At 42.7% G+C, this 22,326-nt stretch overlaps 1 protein-coding gene across 5 annotated transcripts in view; it reads left to right on the top strand.

The window, feature by feature from the left end:
- ZDHHC18 (zinc finger DHHC-type palmitoyltransferase 18) overlaps positions 1 to 22,326 on the top strand; it is a 49,501-nt gene that overhangs the window by 5,483 nt on the left and 21,692 nt on the right. For 3 of the 5 annotated variants that reach the window (XR_006415240.1, XM_044435391.1, XM_044435392.1), the window contains exons 2-9: positions 1,914 to 1,987; positions 7,169 to 7,329; positions 10,081 to 10,230; positions 13,041 to 13,178; positions 13,572 to 13,620; positions 14,839 to 14,941; positions 15,838 to 15,947; positions 18,967 to 19,066. Coding sequence is in view for 4 of the 5 variants with exons in the window: in XM_044435391.1 (XP_044291326.1) it covers positions 1,914 to 1,987; positions 7,169 to 7,329; positions 10,081 to 10,230; positions 13,041 to 13,178; positions 13,572 to 13,620; positions 14,839 to 14,941; positions 15,838 to 15,947; positions 18,967 to 19,066 (885 nt within the window). In the remaining variant the exon portion in view is untranslated. Of the gene's footprint in view, positions 1 to 1,913; positions 1,988 to 7,168; positions 7,330 to 10,080; positions 10,231 to 13,040; positions 13,179 to 13,571; positions 13,621 to 14,838; positions 14,942 to 15,837; positions 15,948 to 18,966; positions 22,119 to 22,326 lie in introns of those variants that run through there. The other 2 variants (XM_044435393.1, XM_044435395.1) reach the window with 2 other exon arrangements.

The following is a 22,326-nucleotide window of genomic DNA, read 5'->3' as shown; positions in this document are numbered from 1 at the left end:
AAAAGAAGAAAACCATAATACCAGTTCTGCTGATCCAGCATAGAAACACAGCAGCAGTACAGAATAAAATGGAATATATGAAAACAAAGTTAAAAAGGCATTAATATACAAGACTATGAAACCAAAGTAAGTTTGTTTGCAGATGTTACAGGTCTAAGAGTTGTATACCTGTAGGCATCTTTCATTGATCTTTAAAAACATTTGGGATTTTAGCAAAGTGTCCAGTTACAAAATTAATTTTGTAGAAACAGACTGCTTAATTTTCTTCATTGGGAAGGTATTACCCAGATTGAATATTTAATGAACTTTACAGTTAAAAGCAAACACATATATTATTTGGGGATTAGGCTTTCTTTTTACTGCAAAATCCTAAACAGCCTAAATGATGGTAATGAGAAAGCTCACATGAGTTGACTAGGTCTTCAAAATTAAATCTTGTTCAGCTTAGGTAATTTTCAGAGTCCAATATAACAAAAAGCAGCAAGTGAGTCATATATTTAATATTACAGGGAAGATGACAGCTAGGTTAATTTAACATCAATGGGAAGATTTTAAAAAGAGGAAGAGAAGTTCTGGATGTGATAGTTTATTTTCAAGCCATTTTTTTCTATTCAATTTTTAAAAATCCCTGAAGGACATTAGGAAGGAATATACACTTCAGAAACCACACTTTAATAAGTCAGATATGAATGCACTATAATGCGGATAAGAAGAAAGCATCATGCTGCTGCCAATAATGTTGAGGATATGGGAGATATAGGAAAGTATTGTGACTAGGTAAGTCACCAGTCCCCTCTGTGCTTTTTAACCTTGGTTCAGTGAGGATGGCCAGCCTGGATCTTCTTGAAGTTAAATGAAGCAGGGGCTTAGTTATTATAGATATTGGATGCAACATAGAAATGTTAAGTCATGCATAGAGCCTGAGGAGGAAATGAGTGGCATTTGGTTTCCTTTGATGAGAAGAGTGTTTTCCAGTTAGGATGTTTTGTTTTGTTTTTTTTTTTGATAAATGGATTAAATGAGACGGTGATAGCCTTAAACCCACCTAGAACAGATTTTAAAGGCTAAATAAAGTAGATCATTATTGCAGATTTATTTCTACATTATTAAATAATAGGAGAGATAAACAAGTTACATCACAAAATGAAATAAGAGTTCTCTAACCACAATCTTAATATGATTATAGAAAATGTAGATGAAACCAGATAGATACGTACATAATAGCAATGTCTTCAAAAATTATTTCTAACAATGGTTGTAAATGTGGCAAAGAGGAAATTATTGCTAGTGTTCCTGCAGAGTAAACAAACTAGAAAATTTTGAAAACAAATAATTTAGCAGCAGTAAATTGAATTCTAAATGGAAACTACCTCTAGTATTCTTGCTAGTGAATATTAAAGGGTTATAAGGAGACTTTTATATGGTAACGGCAATTGCAATTGCTTACACAAAGTACTGGAAGATGAGTTGGATACTTAGGGATGGTGCATCAAATTATGGGTTATATCAATCTTAAACAAATCAGCTAGAGCTATTGGAGCTAGTCAGAGCTTTTTCTTTAGCTTGCTTGTATTTGAGAAGAAGATTGGAAATGGTTAATAAACCATTTTGTGGCCATAATTCATGATTGATAAATCACAAGAATTGATAATCCTTTTCTGTTTTTATAAGGGGATCCCCCAAAATAAACAGAGTATATTTGTATCTTTAGATATGTTGGGTGCCTTAACATAGGACAGAAAAAAAAGTAGTGAAACAAAATAATACGCCAATCTCTCCATGTCATCAGTGATCTTTTCATAGATTTATATAATGTTTGGCTTTTTTGGTTTACCCTTGTAATGTTTTTGGTATGCTGCTGAGTTATGAAATGATGATCAAGTGGTTGTCCATATGCATTTCTCTCCTTTCAGGTCTGTCTATCACCGAGATATAATTGCATCATATTGCATTGTTATGAATCCCAAGAGAATCTGCAACATAAAAGGTGAAAGGCAAAATGTAAATGTAAAATTAGCCATTAAAATGGATCTTTTAGTCTAACTTGACACTAAAGTGCCTCTTATATTCTTGTGGTATACAGAGTCTCTCCCAAAAAAAAGGAGCCTTGGAAAGTTCAGGAGAGGAAAACTTTCTCGGGTGGTTTTAACTTTGCAGCTGTGGCCCACCTCCATTCTTTGAGATGGTATGCCTGAGCAGTTACGTAACTGCTGGGAAGCTTGAGCAGCTGGCACTCTTACACCCGTCCTGCTTGAGGGATAGTGAGCACTTGGGTTGCCACCATGTGAATGGACTGTGGAACTGGATGGACCAGTGGTCTGATCCAGCATACCTTGTTTGTTTTATGTCCTTATATAAAGCTTTAAATTAATATGTTTGGCGAAGGGGTTTCAAAGTTCAATTTGGATGCCAGGAAGGACAGTTAAGACCCCTAGGGTATGGAGCGAGCTTCTGCGGGAGGTGGTTGAAGCCACATCAGTGTGAATGTTCAAGGATAGGCTGGACATGCACATGGTAGGCATGTCATGAGTGCAGCTGGCTGGAGCCAGGGGTCAGACTAGAGGGCCTGGGAGACCCCCTCTGACTTGCTCTGTTTCTGTGTTTCTCTCCGGCCCCAACCTGTGCTTGGTGGTGGGCCCCAAGGATGCTTTTCCCCTTCCCCCAATTCATTCTTCATTGGCCCTGTGAATGCATCTGTTAATATTTTTGCCATTATTTATTGTGAGGTAACAAGTGAATTGAAGAAATGTAGCTTGCTGCTTCTAGAGCTTTGATATTGCAGTGTTTTTAGGGGCTGTTGTATTTGAAGTGTTTTTATGCCACTCCTCAGTCAAAGTGGCTCCCAAGGTGGCTTGCATGTATTTATTTATTTTATTTATTAAAACATTTCTGTGCCGCCCCTTGCCGAAGCCTCGGGGCGGCTCACAACATAGAATAAAATACACAATAAATTAAAACAATAACAATTAAAATATATACAGTAGAATAAAATAAGTAGTAAGTAAGCAGTTAAACAAGACCATCCCTGCCACAATTTACAAAGGTGCAGCACACACAGAGAATGGTGGGGGGAGAGACTATTCTGGGATGTATAAGTGCCCAGGAAGCCAATTTTAAGAGATACCTTATGAGGGTAAACGATTCCACACCACCCTTCTTCCAGATTTATTGGACTACAGCCCCATCATCCCTAGCCAACATGAGGGGAATGAAGGACATCAGGCTGGTAAAGGTAGGAATGAAAGTTTCTGCAGTATTAAGTATCTGCAGCTGCTTTTAATTCCTAAGAACTGTTATAAATGAATAATTACAAATAGGCGCTCAAATTATCCTTGATATTAATGAGGCTGTTTAGGGTGACAAAAGGGCACTCTTTGCATGCTGAGAGGTGCTATCTTTTCATTATGCAAAGCATAACTGCCCCAGTTCAGATGTGATTTGGAAAGTTCAGGTTCCAGAAGCTGACATCTGAAACTGCTGCAGTCAGTACCATGGCTTAGTGTCAGCATCTTTTTAAAGGTGATTTAAATAAGCAGTAAAACAGGGTTTATGGAAACAAATGACAAATAAAATCAGTAGTGTATGCTGTGTTTTCTTGGATTGTGAGGAACCTGTAGAATGGGTGGAATTCATTGCTGTATGCTTGTCGGTGATGGCCTGGTGGGTGACCTGGGGTGGGGTTGATGCAAAAAACCTCCAGGAAAAACCAACATAAAAGTCATCTTTGGGCTAAACTCTAGTTTGGGCTAAACTCTGTTCTCCTTGCTCATAAGCTGTTTAGTTTAGTTTCAGTTTCTGTTATGCACGTGCAGAGAGAAGATGTTCTGAAGGCAGGTGAATGTGTGCGTGTGTACAGGATTGAGACCACTTCCTAAGGGACAGCTGTCGTGCTGAGACTTCTTGAAACTGCCTCTCTTCCTGCATGTGGTGAGCCATTTAGGATGTACCAGCTTGTGCCTGTTTCACATGGTTTGTCTCCTGTGCCCCTAGGACTGATAGATAGCAGTGCAGGGACAGTTCAGATGAGTCAACTGCCGTACAGGCAGTAGCCTCTGCCTGTGATGTCATGAGAAGCAATTCTTAATGAACTTACTATGTAACATGTATTTACAACCCCATTAGGCTTTTTACACTTTTTAATTGGGGGGGATCCTACATACCAACAATGCATTCTGATTTGTGGGGTATTTCCCCCCAGGAAAGGTGTTAGGTCTCCTATTAAATCCCCAGATAAGGGTCACAACTTGCATTATATGTATGCCTTCTTTGATGGGTGGGCTGCATCTGCCTACTGAGATTAGTGCCTCATGGGTGGGGGAAAGAGTGAGGGAGGATTCGGGGATGAATGTGAAGGGCTTATTGAATGTCCTTCTGTCCTTGCACGAAGAAAAACTCAGGGGACAGCTGTAGCAGATGATACTGGTTTTGATCTGGGATAGCTCCACAACCGAACTTGAGAGATGCATCATATTCCTTTAATCCTCTCATGAGTGGGTATCGGGAAGTATTTGGGCAGCTTCTGTGTATGTGTTAGAGACTGTGTGATTATCAGTGCTTATAATAGTAAAATCCTTTTGCGGCATGGCTTTAAAAGGGGGGGCACACTATTCTGCATTTTCCTTATGTAAACAACTGCACTCCACAGAGCACTGGCCTTATCTAAAGCTTCTGCTTGCGTGTCCCGCTCGGCCTGTCTTTGGCAGTCATTTAATCTTGGATTTTTGCAGTTAGGCCATACGGTTCCGAGCCAGCAGTTTTTGACAGCAAACACCTGCAAGTTCAGTTTAGGAAAGGGAAGTCATAAGCTGATTCTTCACTACTCTAAATCAGTGGGTGAGTTTTCTGTCGGGTATTTAGCCAGTACGTGTGGGGTCACTGGCCTGATTGTGGTGTATGTTTCTCCGTACAGTAGATATGAACCACACCATTGCTGATCCTACATACCACATGCTGCCATCTTCCTGCTTTGTACATGGCTGTCTTGGCTCCCTGTGATCACCATGCAGTTGTTTGCACAAACAGAACCACCTTCAGCCTCAACTTCATGGTCTCAGAAACTTGACTTCGCTTCAGATGACTTTTTAGTGTTGCCTCTTACATTGACACACAGTGTAAGAAGCCACTCACTTTCCCTCTGAATTGAGATGGGGGTGGGAGGGAGGTAGATAAAAATAGATGCAAGTTCAGAAGGAATAAGAAAGCTTGTCTGGGGCTTTGTCTGCCATGTAACTGTTATCTACAGGTGAGGGACCACACAGTCTCCCAGATCAGGGTGGAACTGGGAAGACACATTCCCATTCTGTCCACTTAATGCTATTTAAGCTTGTAGTTCAAAGAAAGCTCCACATTGCCTGCCCTGGCTACAAGGACAGACTAAGGACACTGGATAGCTAGGGTTGTTGTGGGGGTGAGAATAAAGGGGAACTTACTGCTTTTCCAACCCGGATTGTGGAACCCAAAGTTACCTGATAATCTGTGTAAATAAAATATATTTGCTGTGGCGGACAGCTTGGAGATAATTTCATGTTAGCCCTTGAAATAGCCCTGGATCCCTTTAGAGGGAGTGATGAGGAAGAAAATTCAGTTGAAATCAGTAGGGATTATTTCAAGTAAACATAGTATATTAAGCATGGTTATAATATAAAGATTTCTGCAGGGCACAGAGTCTGCTTTGAATTTTGCAACTGTGCAATGTTGCCAGCTTTTCTAGCTAGCTTTAGCAACTGTGCCTTGAATAGTGGCTTAATTTCCGGACTCTAGGAGGTGATGATGTGTATCTCCATACTTTGCAAATTTTGTCTGCTGTTTTGTGCAGACCAAGATGCTGTTAAATACATAGGGGCAGACAAGACTGTCAGGGCTTGTTGCTGTAAAGTGCCTTGGTATCAACTTGTTTCCTGCACTTTCCACAGTTTTGCAGTTGTCTTTCTGCCAGCTGAATCCATCCCTTGCAAATCTGTTCTTTCTCGAAAAGAACAGAACAGAAATAGTCTTAATGTCCCTCACGACACATAACTCACTCCCACTTTCCTGCTAAAGTCAACCACCCACCCCTTTCTCCTTTTAAAAAGAATACCATGGTTACCCTTGACAACACGACCCAGCACATTCAGGTTCTCCACCAGTAAGTACCCTCTCTCTCAGATGTGGTGACATGCCATCGCATCCTGAGTAATGGTTTAAATACCTTTAACACCTCCGGATTCAGAGTTGCTGCTTTTTTATTTAAAATACTCTAGTTTGGGATTGGCTTCCTTACATCAGGCCGACACCTTATGTGATCTGCCTGAACTCTCTGGAGCCTCAGACTGCAGCTTTGAGTAGTTACAATAGTTTATTTTAGCCAAAAGACCGAGTAGGTGGTGGATCCATGACCTCTGGTAACTGAACGCATGACTTCCAACTTAAGCTGTGTAGTGAAAACAGCAGTGGTTCAGCCACAAGAACTGATACTGTGTATTCCAACCAATATATTAACTGTGCTTTCCAGTGCCACATAATGGTTGATCTAGTGTGATCCAGACCAGGCTTGACACTGGCAGGTCTTGCTGCGGCCGTAAGGTAGCCTTTAACAAGTAACTTACTGTCTCCACTCTTCAGTTAAACAGAGCAATAGTGGCATACCTCAAAAGATTGTGCTTGCTAGAAATCAGACAAAAGATATTCATTAAAAGGGGACTGCATCTGTTGTTAGTAAAATGACAAGGGGGGGTCGTAGGTGTAAGAAGAAACCAAATGGGGGTGTGTATCTCAGTAGGTCACCAGTTATATAAGTGGACTGCCTTCAGAAAATGGATTGTGTGACAAGAGAACACCGAGGGAGAAATAGTCTTAACTCCATTTTGTTGATCTCCTTACTGCAGAATTTTAAGGAAAAAATAGATTGTGTGCGATTCCAGAAGAATGGGGAAGGAGTAACCCTGGCAATATATTGTAACTGCAAGCTGTGCTGCAGCTACCCCATTAGGCACCTCCTGCTCTCCATAATGCCCTTTATAACTTTCTCCCTAAAAGTTCTGCAGAACCCTCCATGGCAGAATAAGGGCGTATTGTGCTGGATTCTGTTGGCTACAGGGACCAGTGTGAACATTACAAGAAAGTAGCTCCTGAATAAAGTGTCTAGGCGGTGAATGGAAGCCATACTTAAAAGTGCATGTTTTCTTTTCAGCTGTCCCTTCTTGGCTCGTAACCTGACCTTGGCCATTCCTGTTATTGCTGGCATCCTGTTCTTTTTTGTCATCAGCTCTTTGCTACAGACCAGCTTCAGAGATCCTGGTATCCTGCCCAGAGCCACCCCCAGTGAAGCTGCAGACCTGGAGAAATGGATTGGTGAGACCTTTCGTTGTACTTTTACTTGTGGTGCAATGTTCAGTGGCACGACTTGTCATGGTATCCAGCATTCTCATTTAGGTACCTTTACTTCCTGAGATGGGGCGGCCCTAGAGAAGGAGTCAGAATTTTTGCCAGAGCTTAATTGGTACCAGATTTGGCCATACCTGATCCCTTAGGCCTGGCATGGTGAACTTTCTTCTGTTGAGCCTCATTCCTTTGATGGTAATCTGTTGGGGACTCCATGCTTGTGGTAGATGGGGCCACCCCCCTTTTCTCTCCCCTCTTTTTCCCCACAGAGCAAGGTGCGGCAGGAGAGGTAAATTACTCTTGCCAGAAATCAAGACCAATCACTTGCAGTGAGCTTGCCTCCCTCTTTTCATTGCTCTGTCCATTTTGGCTCCTGGCCTCTTCCTTTCTCTCTGGCCTTGCCCACTCACAAGAAATTAGGCTGAGGGCTGCATAAAGTCATGGCCTTAAGTCATCTCAGGTGGAAATCCACGATGAGAGTGAGCAACAGGTCCATCATCTTTTCTGGTGCCACTTTTGCTGGCTTCTCTTATATCCTCTGGTTTCGGGTACAAAACACACATTAGAGCAGAAGAGGAAGGCCAGAAGAAATCATTGGCCCAATCCTTTTCTTGATCCCAAATCTTAATCTCTTTGTGAAAGTAATGTTAGTTTGATGCAGGAAGCATAGTAGAAAGTGTGATAGTCACCTTTTCAGAGTCATGGTTTGAGGCCCAGGGGAATGATTGAAAAAGGAAGTAAAAATGAAAGGATGAGGAATGAAATAGATAGGACAAAACTCAACTCTGCAGGTGCATTTTGAAGTTGAGATACTGATTGCAGTCTGTACAATATGCTAGAAATAAGTTGCATATTATTGCTATTCTGGTTCAATGGCACTGCTTTCCTGTTTGCTTCCAGCCAGTTCAAAATTGTGAGGTTAACCTTTATTAGTCTGGTGCTTGTCTACCTGTGGGAACCTCCAGATGTGCTGTCCCATTCCCTCAGAACTGCTTGGGAAGCACGTTAATGTAGTGATTTTTAAATGTACTGTAGTTAATAGCCAAGTAACCTAGATTTACTTCTGGCTTTGTTATTATGCTCTATGGTTTCTGGTTGTGTGTTTGATGTGTTAATTTGGGTTAATTCAATTTTCTGTATATAAGTTTAGCCTGTAATACACTTGGAATGCTGTGTTCAGCAGAAAATACAGCTGAGTAGTGCTTAGAGAAATCAAATCTTCCTTGGTAAAAATGGCTGTGCAACAGAATTCAGGAAGAAAATGCCTGGAGGCTGGGTTTTGTTGCTTCTCCCATTTAGTTAGCTTGAGCTTTATAGCTGGATGCTAGCTAGCTGGATGTTAGCTAGGTCTGCTTGGAGATAGTGCATAGGGAAGAAAGTGTGTACTTTTATGTATTGAGATAACTCAGCTTATCATTTTGTCTAACAGCAATTCTATATGGAGAGCATGTAAAACAGAGATAGCAGAAACATGGCCTTGGCGACCCTATTGGATTATTTGAAAATTGTCCTCTTACTTCAGTCCTGCTGGGCAGCCAATGGGTTCTGTACAGTAGTCCCAGTGTATGTCTGATAGGCTGTCTGGATTAATTGAGGCATAATTAAATGATCCTTAGTATGCACTGTTGCCAATGGTCACAGGTTTTTTGGCTGCAAACGTTCCTACTTCCAGCTTGGCTGTTGTTCAGAGCAGTGGTGGCAAAGGAAACCAGTGGCTTCAGGTAAAGGAGATGGAAGGTGTCTTCAGCCACTCCTTGGCTGACTCTGCCATGACTAAAGAGCCACCCTTACCTTTCCTGTAGGAAAGTAAGACAGAGAGTGAATTAGGATTGGCTCCTGCACAGAAGAAGGGCTTCTCCAAAGAGTAGCAACCAAGGAACCCTTTGTTGTTGTTGTTAGCCACGAAGCTGTGCCCGACCCGTCACAACCCCATGGACGACATTCTTCCAGGCTCTCCTGTCCTCCACCATCCCTCAGAGTCCACCCAAGCTCACATCCACTGCCCCAGCTTTCCCTTTTCTGCTGAATGGGGTGCGGGGAGCTTGCTAGTTTGGCCCCAGTTTATCAAGTTGCTTTGAACAACACTCCCATACCCAACAGCTCCAAGCCCTTCCCACAACTTTGGAGCTGGGAATGAGTGAGAATTGCCATAGAGTTGCTGAAATGATCCTTGCCTACCTTTGCAGCCTCAGAGATAGGAATCATTTGTCACACTTGCAGTGAAAGTGGGGGGGGGGGAGATGTCTTAAAATGTTGAGCCTTGACTCTTAGGTAAAGAGAGAAGAACTGACCTTGATGGATCAGACCGCAGCCTACCTGATTCAGTGTACTTTGCAAGAATTTCAGCAGCTGTAACAGTCACTGGATGATCCACCAGAAATTGATCCATAATCCATCCCAAACTTCAAAAAAAGTCGACACTTCTGAATTGGATTGTTTGTTTGAAACGTATTTCATTCCTTCTTTCCTGTAATTCAGCATGTCTGTTCAAGTTTAGACAGGAGTAATATTTCTTTACTTGCAAAGAAGTGCTGCAAAAAAAGTTTGTTTCGTACTTATGCATAGTACAGGCAGTATGCAATAATCTCAAAGAGATCAGTGTGTGATGTGTTATGGGTCCTACTTTTGGGCAGAAGACTCAGCAGGAAGATTGCCAGATATTATCCAGTCCATTGACTTAATCTAGGATTATCTAATATATGGATATTCTTTCCTTCACAGACAATCTGGGTACCTCCACTTATCGGCCACCTGCTCGCACCATGGAAGTAGTTATAAACAAATACATGGTGAAGTTGAAATACTGCTATACATGCAAAATGTTCCGTCCTCCCAGGACTTCCCATTGCAGTGTCTGTGACAACTGTGTAGGTAAGTTCAGACTGAGGCATCCTACAGGCAAGCAGAGTTGTGATTTCAGCTGTTAGTGCAGCTTTCTGCTTTCACTGAAGCAAAGATTTCCAGACTGCAGACAGTGTTGTGCCTCTAGATATAGGGTATATAAACAACACTCAAACCTTTCAGAGTTCTCCAGATTTTGTCTTGACATCATCTTTGTTTTTTGCTTTATGCATGAAAATGTGTATATTTCAATGTACATTTTTCCAAACGGATGCATCAACTCTGGACATGTTTGAAATGAATGCATTCATCAAACATCGATCAAAGCTGTTGTGTGCATTTTTCAAAAGTACATATATTTGTGCATATATTTTTTAAACGTACACATGCCATCAAGCAGAAATGTTGCATGACATGCATAATACTTGATTATTGGTTATGCTGATTGGGACATGTGGGAACTATAGTCCAAAATAGCTTAGAGACTTTGTGAGTTAAGAGGGCTTGGGGAGGGCTTTTAATTGGCTAATGAGTAAGGGCTTCATTATCATGAGCAGACTGTATTTGTGCCTGTCATATAGTTCTCCCTTGTATTTGTTGCCCACTTTTCCCAAATACCATTCCCTTTTTGCCACCCCAGTAATTACAAATTCCACCATTTCAAGTTGGAACGCCTCAGTATTGGAATAACAAAAAATATTGTCCTCCATTGAGTTTGCTACAACAGGCTAACTTGGAGTCAGAGTATATGATACAAAACACATATGGAGGTTCTTAATATACATGAGCCTTGTTTCTTTAAGGTAAACTGCCATGATGCAGGTAACTCATGCATCATGTTTCTTCTTTTTTGTTGCTAAACCAAAAATGCATTCATTTTGGAAGCTGATGCAGAATTTGTTGATGTAGATTTGTGACTGACAAATTGCTCTGACTGGGGAGGATCACCCTGGGCAAATGGGGGAATGTTTGCCTGTGTGGGAGACGCAGCTGAGTTCTTAGGCATGCTGGGATCTGCCAGACGTCTGTAGATATAGATGGGTAACTGGCAAAGGTTGAGGGTGATGAAAAATTGCTGATCATTTAAGACAGGCAAGTAACAAAAATGTTTCCACTTTAAAGGAAGTTTTAGCCCAAGATCCATTCCTGAGGTATTGGTAATAGTGAGGTTTTCCTGTAGTGTGTACTAGTTGAGAATGAATGTTAAAAGGCGTATCGAGACGTGAACAAAAGTGTTGGACACACCTAAACCTCCAGTTCTTGCCAGGATGTTTAACGCTTCAGGGTAAAGGAAAGTCTGGGTAAGACATCAGCTTTTTCCAGTAGATTCCTGGATGTTTGAGGTGTACAGTTTCTCCCTCTCCCAGATTGTCTGCCTAATGAGCCAAACTTGAAAAATCCAGTTTGCACACAGCTAACTTCTTTAAGCCAATTACATGTATAATTGTGCAGGTTGTAGAGAATAGAGAGCAAAGCCAATTACTGACCAAAGAACTGACTCAGATGAAAGGAAAAATATAGTGTTAGGTGAAGTTAGTATCCCAAAACAGCCATATTCTGGGGAGAGCAGAGGAGAGCCAGCAGCCTCCCAAGGTATTTAATAGGAGCAGGAACCCGCATAAGCCTCAGCTATCCAACACACTGTTATATAAGATTGAAATTGGAGAAGACAGTATCTTGGTAGAGGAGAAGGTAGGACCAAGGGCCATATGCACCATGTAAGTAGACTCTTTCGTGTGCAAGACGGGTGGCTAATCCTTGCACTGGGCATCTTCTCATATGCCTATGATTGTGCTGCAGAACAAGGAATAAAGTGTATAAATGACTGGCTGTAACATGAGAGTAAATTCCTAGACTTAGTGGTGTGAAAGTAAATAAGAGCAATTTCTCAACTAATGGCTTAGAAAATGAATGTGGCTTCCTCTGTTCTTTGCAAATGCTTGTCCTTCATTCCACAATGCTTAAGGCATTCTGCCATACAAATTGGACTTAATTGTTCTCTTCGTTTCTCCCCAAATTCTGGCAGATGTGATTCTGCTGGAGGTGGGGGAATGTTTGGAGTTTCTAATAGCTTCAGCACTCTCAGAAAATTCTTATTCTCCAGGATTTGAGGTGGGTGGGATTTGACACTTTACCTGCTTCAAAACATGAGTTAATTCGAAGTGCAAATATGTGTCTGTCTTCCAGTGTCCATGGATCACCTTATTTTTCACTGTCCCAAGCCCCAAAAACAGCAAGAGTAAGAACAGGCAAGATTGTTTAGAGTATGAACTGATTTTATTTACATGCTGTATCCAATTGCTACATGAATTTGGCAGGTGAACATGGGGTGAGCTAGGTGAAGAAACATGCTGCACCCAAGGTCATGGCATAGGGAGCTAGTGGCTGAGAAAAGGTCTGAATTCTGCCGTCCAAGAATTTTCCAGAGCTAAACAGCTGCTATGGTTTTTATTTTTTTACTCACAGCACTCCAAGGGGAGTTGAACTAAATGTAAAGAAGCCGTTTGCAATCTATTGTTGCACAAATGAACAACAGTATGGAAGTGAAACAAATGAACCTATTCTAGGCTTTTTACTCTAACCATGAGTTAGAATTGTCATCTAAACCAGTCTCTGGTATATTCTGAATTTTTTCAGTAAAATAAGCCCACTTCACAATTCTTATCTGCTATGATCAGAAAGTGAAGAAAAGCTATACCAGAGGGACCTGTTACTTACAATTTATTTTATTTATTATATGCATATACTGCGCAGTAGCCATAGCACTTGAGCCGTTCACAAAAATTAAAACTTAAAATTCAGCTATCTTAATGTTGTCACCTTGTTGCCTTCCACCCCAGAACGGTTTGATCACCACTGCCCCTGGGTGGGCAACTGCGTGGGGAAGCGGAACTATCGCTACTTCTATGCCTTCATCCTCTCGCTCTCCTTCCTGACAGCCTTCATCTTTGCTTGTGTCATCACACATCTTGCCCTGCGTAAGTACACTTTTTGGTAAGGCACTTGTTATGTGAGAAGGCCTCTGTCTGTGTCTGGAGGCATCTGGGCAAGCACATTCCAAAACCAGGGTGCCTTTCCAAGCCATAGGATACCATTTCTCTCAGGCAAGTGAGGGAAGGCAGAGTATCTCTGAAGTTTTTTAAGGCTGGGCCAAAGAGTGGCCTTAACAGAAATAATGGCATATATGCATGTTAGTAAATGAAACCTAGCAAACCTTTCCAGTATTATTCAAAATGCCTCGCTGCTTCTGTTTTCTTGAGTGTTGGGTAACCACTCAGTTCCTCGTGACATGTGACCTATTGCATGTTTGTCTGGTTAGAAGTAGAAAATATTTCTCTTCAGCTCAGTGCCTCTTTTTCTTTGCTTTGCAGGCTCCCAGGGAAACGATTTCCTTGCTGTTTTGAAAGCAACACCAGCAAGATATCCTTTCAGTAACTGTTGTCCTTTCCCTGCTCTGCTCAGAGGGGACTGAAAAAGGGGCTAGTTTAGCATTATGGAGGTGCTCTCTAAACACCCATAGTAAGGAATTGTCAGAGTGTCATGACCGTTTAATGCAGGGGAAGCGGAAGACTGTCCCATGGGCCCTGTGACTTAGCGGGTGAAGAATCCTTTGCTTTGAGCCAAAGACTTCATTCATGATTGGTTTCCCCTATGTGAAAGTGTCCACCTGATTGAGCATAATGTCTAGGATCTATTTGGGCCACATAGCCCAATGACTTCAACCTTGTCTACCATGAAAAAATGGTTCTTGGCAGCCCACAAAAGAGCGGCCACCTCCAGCTCTGATGTCTGGCATCCTTTAATTGAGGCTTTCCTGGTTCCAGGCTTCATATATTTTTGGAACCAGACAAAGGCTTCTGCATTGAAGTGCTGAACAGGGAGTGGTGTGCTGGGTGTTAGGCATCTCAGGCCCTCCTTCCCGATTCCCTGTCCTGCACCATCAGCAGGAGTATGGGGCAGGGAAGAGGGCGGAAACTGCCCCAAGTGCCCCCTTGGGGCAGCTGTTATCCTGCTCCATTCAGTGCCCCAGTATGTCAGAGTACTCAGGGGAGGAGATGGTTCCTGAGGCCCCCTGATGTGTCCAGCTGCTGGTCAGGTGCACTGGGCACCCTCAGCATCGTTAAGCTCAAGTTGCATGGACCTGCCCATTGCCTCTTTCATATCGGTTTATCTGAACTGGCTAATTGTGGGAGGTGGGACACATGTTAGTTAGTTAGTTAGTTAGTTAGTTAGTTAGTTAGTTAGTTAGTTAGTTATATATCCTGCCTTTTTCCTACAAAGGGCTCAAGGCAGCCTACATCATTCTCCTCCTCCATCTTTTCCCCACAACAACAACCCTGTGAGGTAGGTTGGGCTGAGCCACCTAGTTGGCTCCATGGCTGAGCGGGGACTAGAACCCAGATCGTCTGAGTCCCAGTCCCATGCTCTTAGCCACTACACCACACTGGCTCTCCAGTAACTGGCTCTCCAGGTAATGCCTCTTCTAGGCGTATGTTTTGACAAAGCCCAATTGCTGAAGGTGGCTCTGGTAGTTTGAGGAATGGTAAAGTGAGAGACAGGATCTTCTCTTTTTGGAAATTGGAGGAGAGCAGGCTCTCCCAACCACACGTGTTGATCCTTCCTTGATTCTTCATTCACTGTTTTAGAGTTGGTGATCTGCTTTTTCTCAGTCTGGTCTATTTTTGGCCTCTCAGGGTTTCACACTTACTTAGTTGCCTCCAACTTGACGACCAATGAGGATGTGAGTATGAATATTTACATCTCCTTTGAATGAATGGAAGCTGGAAAGTCCTAGTAATGTTTATTAGGGCTTTAAACCAGTTTCTTATGGATGGTGCCCCAAATAATTTTTTTTGCAGCTGTGTGATGCTTGGGTCAAAACATTCCTAAGCTCAGAAAGCTACTCCCCAGAGAGGTGTGCCTGGTGCTGACGTTTTATTCATTTCAGTGCCAGGCCAAAACCTTTTTATTTTCCCCGTATTTTAAGAATTAATTGTTTTTTTAATATTGGTTTTATTAGGCATGTATATTCTATTTTGTATGCTGTCACTACTGTTTTGTACACTGAGCTGAGACTTTTGTATAGAACAGGATAAAAATGCTCCAAATAAATAAATAAATAAGATTCCGCTATATGGAACACATTTTCTTTTGTAAAAGAACTTTCTGTACCTTTGTAGTGCCTAGATGCATCCTGTCTGTAAGAACCTGACCATAGTTGATCCCTTCTTGCCAATGTGTTCTATGATCAAGCAGTCACACATGCAATGACATCTTAATCAGTTAATTATATGCCTTTCATTTAAGTGTTTGCACATGTTTGTTTTTGAGTAAGCAGTCATTGGGAAGAAAAAAGCCCTCTTTTTTAAAAAAAACTCTAAAACCTAGATGATTTCTGCTCATGTTGCCTCAGGGCCTCCTTAGAAGCCATTCTGTCCCTTCGAAGGTGTCACTTGAGATCCACCACTTTTGTTAAACATATGTTCCAGAAATAATTGTAACTGAAAAATCTTGTGCCTGATGAATCAGGACATTTTAATGAGGCACTGGAAAATAATCCCAGCTATCCAACAAAGGATTCTTGTTGTCTCTTACCTCTTGGCCTTTCATAACCAGTTCATCTCCTTTGCGTTGTAGCTGAAAGGGGCATGGTCAAATAAGAGAGGCTCTGAATTTGCCAATCCCTACAGCCATAAAAGTGTCCTCACCAACTGCTGTGCAGTGCTCTGTGGACCATTCTATCCCAGGTAAGGACACTCAGTCTAGAGCTTACTCCGCACCTGGATGCTTAATTTATTTTATGTATTTATTAGATTTATATCCTGCCTTTTTATTCTTTAAAGAACTCAGAGCAGTTTGTATCATGCTCCTCCTCCTGTTATCATTCTTATCCCCAGAACAACTACTCTGTGAGGTAGGTTGGGTTGAAAGTATGTGACTGGCTCAAGGTCACCCAGTTAGCTGCATGGCTCAGCTGGAACTAGATCCCTGATCACCTGAGTCCCAGTCCACGCTGGCTCTCAAATCTGAAGATCAGGTGATGACAGAGACTGGTTGGCAGCTAGTTTGAGCACTAAACTGTTGGAAGATCCTTTCTTGAGAGAACATGTGTTTGGGACAGCAGTGACAGAGCAACAAAACAAACAGAAACCCGGAAGCTCGCTTCTGCTTGTGAGTTGTGGGACTGAGAGAGGTGCCCTTCAAATTGTGCTGCTGTTCATTCAGGGAGAGAGAAAGTGGGGAGCAGCCAGGGCGGCAGGGACAGGCGGGTGGCCCCCCATCCTGACGGAGAGGAAGTCGCACCTGTGTTCTCAGACAGGTGCTAGCTGTGGGATGGGCCTGTAGCTCGCAGAGACAATGGCTGCTGCTGTGCTGCCATCTGAGAGTTGCTGACAAAGTTCAGAAACAAAAACATGGACCTGAAAAGATGGAAGCAGTGGGAAGAATCCGTGGGGCAGGCAGGGCAGCTGAGCTACTATGAAAAAAGTAAAACTGAAAATGAAAAACCAAAAGACGCAGAGCTGACCCAATAAGTTTTTATGCCTGAGGCAATCTAATCCTTTCTTCCCATCACTAAAATATTTACTTACTTACTTACTTACTTACTTACTTACTTATTACTTACTTATTTACACTTTTATAGACCTTCACAGTAGCCACATGGCTCTCCGGATGGTTTACACAATTACAAAATGCAGTTTCCCGCCTTATAATGGCACAGGCAGTCTACCTCCTGAGGCAGCCACCTTGTTCGGCCTACTGGTAGGCCCAGCCTTGGAAATATGTCAGACTTAACTGCCTGAACATGGAGTTTCTATTTCTTCATTTGAAGTAGTTCTGCCCTACTCCTCAGACAAAAAGGCTTCCAAAGCAGCTCACATACACCCAGTGAAAACAAGACAGTCCCTACCTGCAGACATGACACTAAGGGAAAAAAGGATGAGGAAGAAAAAGGGAGCAGAAAAGCGAACTCGGGGCTGTATCCAGTGCAATATAAATTGTCTAGTATAAATTACATTGTACTAATGTAAGTGCCCTGTAGTGCAGTGGCTGTAGCATTTGCTGGAACACTGGATTTCTACATAGAACCCATCACACCAGCAAACACTGTGGACGTTGTGCTAGAGGTTGTTGATATTCGCACGTCACCATTTATATTAGTGGATGGCATTGCATTGGATATTGCCCTCAGGTACCATCTCTTCAGGTTAAGCATTGTTATTGATGTTACGTGCCATCAGATCTTATCTAGCTTAAGGTGACCCTATGAATGGATGCCCTTCAAAATAGCCTGTCCTTGACAGCCTCGGTTAGCGCTTGCAAACTCGAGACTGTGGCTTCCTTTCTTACAGTAAGTCTGGCAGAACTGGTCCTGTAGAGCCGATAGAATAGACCCACATTCCCTTTCCCTCTGCTGAAGCCTCTTGATCTGAAGTGCTAATGCTGTTATGGGCATTGGACAATTGGCTACTGCAAATTCATCCTAATCAATGTCTAGTGAGCATAGAGTTCTCCTGTATTTACAGATGCAGCTTTAAACAACCTGGCACCTTGCTGCTATCAGGAGCTTTCTTCAGGTGTCACAAGGGGGCAGAGTTGGACAGAATGAAGGAAGGTTCTAATGCTTGTGTGTGGCATTTAGCTGACTCATGAATGAGGATCCATGAATACTTACAAGAGAATTCAGCATTAGAGTCATCTATGTAAATTTTTTGAAGGATCCTTTGAGTGGGATCTTATGCTTCTATTAGGTCCTACTTTTGATGTTTTCTTCAAAACAAATTATAGAGCTCCACACAGTCTGTAATTTTTCTGTACTGACATAACCCCCCACATGCACACACACACACGGTTTTATGAATGCCAAAAAGAGGCCCTAGTCTTGGATTCGGACTGTCTCCTGAGAACCTAAAAGTGTCTTTGATACTGTAGGTGCTTCACCCCTGACAAAGTGAAAATGGGAGCTCAGCCTGTGCTGAATGAGGAATTTCCAGAACATGACAAAGCATAGCACTTACGCTGAAGCAGCCTGTGGTTGAACTGCTAGATTATGAGTGAAGAATTATTGCAGCTCAGTTTTTTTAAGCAGTGAAAACTCTGTTTCTTATGCCATTGTAATTGTGGATTCTACAGTTCATGTCTTAAATTTGACAACTCAAGATGATTCCATCTCTAAGACTGCTGCTGCTGCTATGGGCCATCAGGGCAAGCTCTCCAAAACGTCTTATCCATGGCAGTCCCCCTTAACTGTTCTAAGCTTATTCTATAGTGGGGAATAAAGTACGGCCTTCTGCCAGGTATGCGGCCCATACAAAACTTTAGTATCCAGTTGCAATTTAAGCATTATTGCATTAGACAGAACTCCATACCATCTAAACCAAGGGGAAGAGGCAGCTGAACTGTGTTTAGTGGGTGAGAGAGTCTTGTGAGGGGCTGAAGTAATTTATTCAAGCATAACACCATTTTTTGCTTGCTTTGAGGAATGCTGTGACCACTTGATACTTCTGGTCTGCTTGATGTTGAAATGATAACTACAGATTTTGGTTTATGAAGTTTCATGTATGTTTCTATCCCATAGGGTCCTGTACTCCTGATTCACAACTCCGGGGTAACTGCTGGTACTCCTGGTATCCCTGGTTTTATGTTTGTGACCTATGACTGAAACTTCTGCCTCCTCCATGGAAAAGAGAGATTGTTGCTGACTGTTTGATTTACAGATTGCCAGTCCTAACTGCTTTGCTTGTTTTTCTTTCTCCTCCTTCCTAGTTTAATAGACAGAAGAGGATTTATCCAGGCAGATGCTGGGACCCCATCCACTCCTAAGAGTGAAATCCCTTCCTTTGGAACGAAATCTGATGCCAGCATGGTATGAGCCAACCCTTAACAGTGCTGACACTTAGCCCTGTGCCTGTGCCTACGTCCAGCCGATTCCTCTCTTCCGTTTACTGTTGCTGGAGCTCAGGCAGGACAACCTTGCACGGCAGAGCCTCCAGAGTCCCTATTCAAACCATATGCCATCATTTCTGGTGTTGATTTTTATTTGGTTTGATTTTTATGCAGTGGGACTTATCTGAACATTATGGACTGCTGCAGTTCAGCCTCTAAGTGGGCCCTGCTGCTTAGTGCCAAGAATGCCACTGGTTGGGAGATCCCAGCTTCTTGAGAAGCATCGCTTCTTGGAGGGTCTGCAGCAGGGATTGGTTGAAAAGAGCATAGTAATTTGCTTGTGGTGCTGGTATGGAGAAGGGTTTGTGGGAACAAAGGTGTCCCCTCCCTCAGCTGCATGCCTGAGTATTTTAAAACTTTAAAACTTCACACCTGGTGAAGGTGATCACCTTTGATGTTAGTTTTCCCTTCATGCCACTTTGCATGAGTACCACAAAGGATAACCAGTGGTTGCAGGCTGCAAGGCAGAGGGCACAGCGCTCCTTGCCTGAGCAGTAGCTGTGGCTTGCTAAGTTGGTTTGCCCGGGAAGACTCTCCCGTTGCCACTGGTGGCTGTGAGAGGGATGCATAGGGAAGCAGATCTCTAGGAGGGATCACATGCCAATCTATTGGATCACTGACCGAAAATGGCTCCTCATGCTGGGAACAGACCCAGAGTTGTCCTTTGTTCCAGCTGAATCAGAACTTCAACAGGCTGATCATAGCCCAGGGAGGTTTTTGGTTTAAAACGGATAAGAAAATTATGCAAACCCATTTGAATTTCTTAAATGATGTCAGTAGAATTAGAGTATAGTCACCTGGTGTGTACAGGTAACAGAGCTATTCTTGAACATCTGCACATAGGAGACACAGGAGGCTGTGTTCAGAAGGGATCCAGAGAGAAAGCTTCCTGCATTGTTCAAAGCCAAATTGATTTTTCTGTAGGAGGTTGAGTCCATTCCCTTGGATTGTTGACCAATCACACAAAAGGAAAGGATCATAATTCTTCCTATTACACATCCTCCTACAGTGCCTCCTATCCCATTGTATGAACACTTAAGGTAAATAGGAAAGCTGAATACATGTTAAATACTTGAAGTACATTTATTAAAAGCTACTGGGTAGTTTTGCACACTTTTTGTAAATTTTTCTAAGGGGTTTTTAAAGTGGTTTTGCTGTACATAAACCAGGTTTCGCAGGTTCTTAGAACCAGGCTAGATTTTTTTACAGCATTGGAATTGTGTATCAAGTAAGTATGTACAAAAAGTTATGTAAGCCCTTATTCCCTGGACTTTACCAGTTCATAGGAAAAATAGGGACATAAGCAGGAGATACAGCAGGATATTGAGTCTCCAAGGAATGAAGCAAGTATGTGAGTTTGCCTTTCTCTACCCTGCTTCTGCAGAGGCACAGGAAAGTTTAAACATTACAGGGTTTTAATAACTGGAATTGTTGAGGTCATATCTCAGGAATTTGCCCTAAAAAACTGTAAGTTAGGGATCCGAGAAAGAACGAGACAGATCTTTCCTTCAGCTCATCATGGTGCGACATCCATCGGTGGTTTTGAGTAGCACCACCTCTTTCTGCAGAATGTTTTGAAGAAACATCAGTTGCAACAGGCACCACCAGTAGAGAGATTTTTAAGCCTGGTCCGAGATGAGCCTCGTTAAACTGAATTATCGCCACTCCTTTGTCGTTTGTGTGTACATTTTGGGGTAAAGAAGGCAATTTGCATTGTCAGTCTCTCACACTTTCTCAGCTGACCTGTGGTTTTTCCATTCTAAGAGTGTGTTAATAGAGCAAGCATTTCCGAACTCTCTTTGTAGCTGTACTGAGTCAGAGCACCTGTCTATGCCTGTTTGATTTTGTTTTTTAATATGACCAGCATATGTTGGCTGCAAAATCCATTTGTCTGACAAATCAGAGTTACTAGAGGAATGGACAAGTGTGCGTCATCGAACAAGCCCTTCTAGAATTTGAGTCAATCCATGCTAAGATATTCTAATGGGGGCCAAAAACTTCTAAGGATACAGCAGCTTCCAGCTATCAAGTGTGGCTAGAATGCATGGTCCTCAGGCAGTTGTACTGCCATCTGATTGGATGAAGTTGTCTTATTCACAGCGCACATTTGAAGGTTTTGGTAACTGGTGCCTCTTAGAGAGCTTCTCCATGTTCCCCCCTACTGTAGAAAGTACTGCTCGTGTAAGATTTTCTTATCCTGCTAAAAATAGGACCCCTAAGGCATAGCTCTCTTTGTATCCCCTGAGACACTGCTATGAAGGCCGCTCCAAGCAATATGCTGGCCGATGCCCAGGTGTTTGTATTCTGTGCCGTTGAGGGATGTGCCACACACAAGGGCGTGATGCCGGCATTCCCTTGATGATAACAGGCTTGCGCCTTGGTGTGTAGCTTGTTGAGGCTGCGGCGCCCTGAAAGATCCCTGGAGCCAATGATAAGAGCATTGCTCATGTTTTCTGCGCTCTGCCTGCACCTTCTGAGCTGTGGCTGTTCATCGTCCAACCACAGTGGCCATCTCATCGGTGGCGGTGCATTTCCAAAGGTAGCCTTGCCAGCAAAACCATGTTGCCTGCATGCTCGACCAGTGAGGCCCAAATGACTCTGGCATTCAGTCTGAAAGGATGGCCGCTTTACTTTCATCGGTGGGTAGTCATACTTTGGAAGCACACTCCTTTTTCCCCCTGTACAACTTCTCAGGCACATAGTCGGAAGGGAAGGAGAGTGGTTCCTGGCTTACATAAATTAGGTACAGCACTGAAATCCATTTTAGATCATTCCTTTATCACCAGAGGGGTACCGGGGAAGGAAGTTTTTCTTGTTGAGGAGAATTCCAGGCCCTCCTTCCACACACCATCATGTCCACAAAGCAAGGACTGCAGCAGTGTTAATGTTTGTATGCGGAAACTCCTTGTGGTGATGAAGCCAGTTCCCTTTGTTACTTACTTTTGTAATAAAACATAATACTTTTAAAAGAATTAAATGGTTTGGGCTTTGTGTTTTGCATTTCCTTCTGCTAGATTAAAACAGTACCTCTTTGGTTACTTTCTGTGGCAAGAAGCTGAGCTTGGCCAATTCACTGGGGGAGTGCCTGCCAGCTCAGCCTGTTGCCTAAATGACAGCTCTGGAACCGCGCAGGCTTGGAGCCGCTGCTGGCCTTCTCCCTGTGGTTGGGGGTGCGCCTGG

Source organism: Varanus komodoensis, unplaced genomic scaffold, assembly GCF_004798865.1.
Source record: "Varanus komodoensis strain SLA01 unplaced genomic scaffold, ASM479886v1 scaffold29_1, whole genome shotgun sequence".
NCBI classification, from domain to species: domain Eukaryota; kingdom Metazoa; phylum Chordata; class Lepidosauria; order Squamata; family Varanidae; genus Varanus; species Varanus komodoensis.
This window is presented reverse-complemented; position numbering and strand designations above follow the sequence as displayed.